Source organism: Mastomys coucha, unplaced genomic scaffold (genome assembly GCF_008632895.1).
Source record: "Mastomys coucha isolate ucsf_1 unplaced genomic scaffold, UCSF_Mcou_1 pScaffold3, whole genome shotgun sequence".
Taxonomy (NCBI): Eukaryota; Metazoa; Chordata; class Mammalia; order Rodentia; family Muridae; genus Mastomys; species Mastomys coucha.
Window position 1 is genome coordinate 49,746,398 of NW_022196909.1, and position 4,414 is coordinate 49,750,811.

Genomic DNA, 4,414 nt, shown 5'->3' on the forward strand with positions numbered 1-4,414 from the left:
TTTTGGGCTGGGTTTTCCCTGGCAATCATTCCCAGTTTCTTGGCCCAGGGAAGTAAACTGAAGCCTGGGTCCGCCCCTTAGGTGTGGTCCCCACCTCATACTTGCCTCCAGGGGCTATTTTTACCCTGGGCGAGGTGATGCTGGAGAGATCCTGGACCCTGTGTCCTGTGAGGAGGATCTTGGAGAGCCAGAGGACAGGAGCGAGCATTTGGGGAACTGTAAGGGTGGCAGGTGGCGGCAGCTGCCTAGGCCTCTGTGTGCATAGGTCCCTGCCCCCACTTCCTTACCAGGAAGGAAGCTGCCGAGGCCTGAAGACACAGAAATGAATCACCCTCAGTCTAGGGGGAGGTGTCCCTTGGGGATGAGGTCACCTGCATCCTATTAGAGAGTTGCCCCCTTTGTTAGGCCCTCCATATCTCTTAGGTGAGGTTAGACCCTCTGGCTTGCCGGCCCAGCTTCCGCACACAGCTTGGATAGAGGTTTAGGGAACAGGGACTCTGGTTTCCAAACCCTGCCCTACTTCTCTGCTCCAGTGGAGAAGATCTAGTATCCAGTTCCAACCCCACCAAGTCCCCCTTATTCTTCGCGGCTGTTTGGATCCTGATTCTCAAAGCTAGCCAAGACTTAACTGTTCCTCTGCCTCCGCCCACCTGTCAATCACTAGGATGCCACCAGCCTACCTTTGCTGATCCAGGCCCAAAGGGGAAAATAATTCAGCTCTGGGGGGGTGGCTTAGAGAACTAGCAGGAGGTTCAGAGAACAGCCCGGTAAGGATGGGGTGCGCCGGGCCTAACGCTGGGGTGCGTTACTTTTCAGGCTGGCAGTGATGGCGCCAAGATCGGGAACTGCCCCTTCTCCCAGAGACTGTTCATGGTGCTCTGGCTCAAGGGAGTCACCTTCAATGTCACCACTGTGGACACCAAGAGGTGGGCCCCCCGCTTCTGACCCGTGGGCACATGTGTGCGCATGCGTGCTCTCTTGAACTCTTCTACCTTAAATCGGTTCTCTCTATTTCTCCCACAACCTGAAGTCTCTGTTTCTGACCCCGCCCCCACCCCCTTTTCCTTCCTTGACGCGTGGTCCCTTCTGCAGACGGACGGAGACTGTACAGAAGCTCTGCCCGGGTGGGCAGCTCCCGTTCTTGCTCTACGGCACCGAAGTGCACACGGATACCAACAAGATCGAGGAGTTCTTGGAGGCCGTGCTGTGCCCTCCCAGGTACGGGGGCACTTGGAAAGAAAAGGGGAGCTGAGAGGCTTTGCAGAACAGTGGTTGAAGAGGGGAGATAGGTAGCCGTAGGACAGAGTCCCCCAGAAAGGGCTTCACCTTGTCCCTCTGCCTTCCAGGTACCCAAAACTGGCTGCTCTGAACCCTGAATCCAACACCTCGGGGCTGGACATATTTGCCAAGTTTTCTGCCTACATCAAGAACTCAAACCCAGCCCTCAATGACAGTGAGTGTTATGGGTCAGGGGTTCAGGTCCTACAGAGGACTCCAGGGTTGGGGCACCACGAACCCGTTAGCTCCGCTGTCAGGAAGATGGAATGGACAGTCTCAGACCTCCCCTGATCCTCCATTAACCTCCCTGCTGTCTCAGTGCTAAGGCTTTTTGAGTTCAGGGGTTTGTTTTATTTTGTTTTTTTTTTGGGGGGGGGAGATTTTATTTTCTATGTATATGAGTGTTTGTCTGTACATCTCTGCACCATGAGCGTGCAGTGCCTGAAGGCATTCGATTCCCTAGGACTGGAGTTACAGATGTTGGCTATGAATCAAACCTCAGGTCCTCTGTAAGAACAGCCAATGCTCGTAACCACTGAGCGGTCTCTGCAGCCCAAGACCAGCTTCTTGGTTTGTTTTTGTTTTTGTTTTTGTTTTTTTGAGACAGGGTTTCTCTGTGTAACCCTGGCTGTCTTGGAACTCACTCTGTAGACCAGGCTGGCCTCTCAGAAATCTGCCTGCCTCTGCCTCCCGAGTGCTGGGATTAAAGGCGTGTGCCACCACTGCCCGACTACAATTCATTCTTAAATGTGCACCCTCATGTGTATGCCCCAAACCACCACATGTACTGCAGCAGTATCAGGCTCACAGACATGACAGCTCTTATACTATTTTGAATATTTATTTTGCTTTTTGGTAGAGTTTGGGGGATGATTGATTCTGAGAACATCCCTGCACCTTTCTTTTTTTCTTTTTTTTTTCTTTTTTTTGTTTTTTCGAGACAAGGTTTCTTTGTGTGGCCTTGGCTGTCCTGGAACTCACTCTGTAGACCAGGCTGCCCTCGAACTCAGAAATCCACCTGCCTCTGCCTCCCCAGAGCTGGGATTAAAGGCGTGTGCCACCACCGCCTGGCCCCTACACCTTTCTAAGTCTGCTTCCGGATCCATAGAGTAGGGATAACTTCCATTTCCTGGGTTTTCGTGAGAAGTGCCTGAGACTTGTTTCTGGACTGACTAGGAGCTGGGGGAGAGAATGTGACTCAGTGTACAGAGCTTGACTAGTGTGTGAAACCCTAGGCTCCATTTCTAGCCCTTGCGGGGATAAATTGCAAGCCAGCAGCTGGGGAGATGGCTCAGTCACCTAACGTGCTTGCCAGCAAGTAGGAATACTGAGTACCTGCGTTTGGATGCTCAGCAGCCATGTCAAGATCTACCCCTGATGGACAGCTACTATAACCCCAGTGTTGGGGAAGTAGAGGGAGGAGGAAACCAGGGCTTAGGTGGTCCAGCTAGTCGAGTCTAATTGGTAAGCTCCAGGTTCAGGGAGAGACTTTGTCTCAAAAATAAAGTGGGGACTGGAAACATGGTTCACTGGTTAAAAGCTCCTTCAGAGGACTGGGTTTTGGTTCCCAGCACCCATCCAACAGCTCACAGCTACCTGTAACTCCAATTCCTGGAGATCTCAACCCATTTCTGATTACCACCACCGCCAGCCTCCCCACTCCAGTGCCAGCCTCCTGTATGCATACTCCTATCGGCTCACACACATACACATAAACAAAAAATAAAAATAAACCTTAAAAAAAAAAAAAAGAAAAAAAGAAAGGGCTGGAGAGAGATGGTTCGGCCGTTAAGAGCACTGACTACTCTTCCAGAGGTCCTGAGTTCAAATCCCAGCAACCACATGGTGGCTCACAACCATCTGTAATGGGATCCTATGCCCTCTTCTGGTGTGTCTGGAGACAACAACAGTGTACTCATATACATAAAATAAATAAATAAATCTTTAAAAAAAAAAGAAAGACAGACGGAGAGGCGCTGAGGAAGACAATGGACGCTGACCTCTGACCCCCTCACACATGCAGAGACCTGCACATATATGGAACACAAGCATTTAACAACAGCATACACAGTGTAGTTGGGTTTTTTTGGTTTTGGGTTTTTGTTTTTAATCAAATGCAGGGTCTCACACATGCTTAGCAGGCGCTTTACCTCTGAGCCATGCCCTCACTCCTTGGTGGCCCTTCTTGGGCAGGCCGTCTCCCAGTGTTTAAAGTTCTGATCAGCTTCCTCTCTCTCAGACCTAGAGAAAGGGCTCCTGAAAGCCCTGAAGGTTCTAGACAATTACTTGACATCCCCCCTCCCGGAAGAAGTGGATGAAACCAGTGCTGAGGACGAGGGCATCTCTCAGAGGAAGTTTCTGGACGGCAATGAGCTCACCCTGGCTGACTGCAACCTGCTGCCAAAGCTTCACATAGTACAGGTCAGTGGTCCCCGAGGGGGGAGCGGGCCGGACCTCTGAGGTGAAATTTTTGTTTTGGTTTTGTTTTGTTTTTTTTTTTGTGTGTGGGGGGGTGGATTTCGAGACACAATTTCTCTGTATAGCCTTGGCTGTCCTAGAACTCAGGCTAGCCTGGAACTCAAAAATCCACCTGCCTCCCAAGTGCTGGGATTAAAGGCGAAATTTTTTTTAAAATCACCTTTTATTTATTACAAGGGGTGGGGAACAAATGGGGTTTAGAAGTCAGGAGAAAATTGGAAGGAGTCGGTTCTCTCCCTCCAACACATGGATCCCAAAGATTGAGCTTTTTTCACCTGACTTAGCAGCAGATGCCATTCCTCAGCTGAGCAGTCTCACCAGTCCAATGGTGTTGCCCATCATGCCTAGGTTTTGACGTGGATGCCTAGGTCATGTGTGTCTGTGTGGAGCATCCAAACTCAGGTTCTCACACTAGCATGGCAAGCACCCGCTGTCTCCAAATGGTTTCCATAGATTGTTACCAATGGTGGGGCCCTGCGCAGGGAGCACAGCCTATCCCTTAGCAGTGATTGCCCAGGTAAGAGAAACATTCCACGAGACAAGCTTATACAGCATCCAATCAACAGTGTCATTCAGTTTTCCTGTATGTACATGTGTATCTGTGTGTATGTGTGTGCCTGTGTGTATGAGTGTCTGTGTGTATGTGTGTGCCTGTGTG

General features: G+C 50.5%; 2 protein-coding genes across 9 annotated transcripts in view; one reads left to right on the forward strand and one right to left on the reverse strand.

Moving 5' to 3' along the window:
- The window catches only part of Msh5 (mutS homolog 5), a 26,016-nt gene extending 25,634 nt beyond the window's left edge, over positions 1-382 (reverse strand). For 7 of the 8 annotated variants that reach the window (XM_031346782.1, XM_031346785.1, XM_031346783.1 and 4 more), the window contains exon 1: positions 95-382. The gene's annotated coding sequence lies outside the window, so the exon portion shown is untranslated. The remainder of the gene's footprint in view (positions 1-94) is intronic. The other variant, XM_031346780.1, reaches the window with a different exon arrangement.
- The window catches only part of Clic1 (chloride intracellular channel 1), an 8,818-nt gene that overhangs the window by 1,785 nt on the left and 2,619 nt on the right, over positions 1-4,414 (forward strand). Inside the window, exons 2-5 of the mRNA XM_031346793.1 lie at positions 817-926; positions 1,093-1,218; positions 1,347-1,453; positions 3,518-3,699. Coding sequence (XP_031202653.1) covers positions 817-926; positions 1,093-1,218; positions 1,347-1,453; positions 3,518-3,699 — 525 coding nt within the window. The remainder of the gene's footprint in view (positions 1-816; positions 927-1,092; positions 1,219-1,346; positions 1,454-3,517; positions 3,700-4,414) is intronic.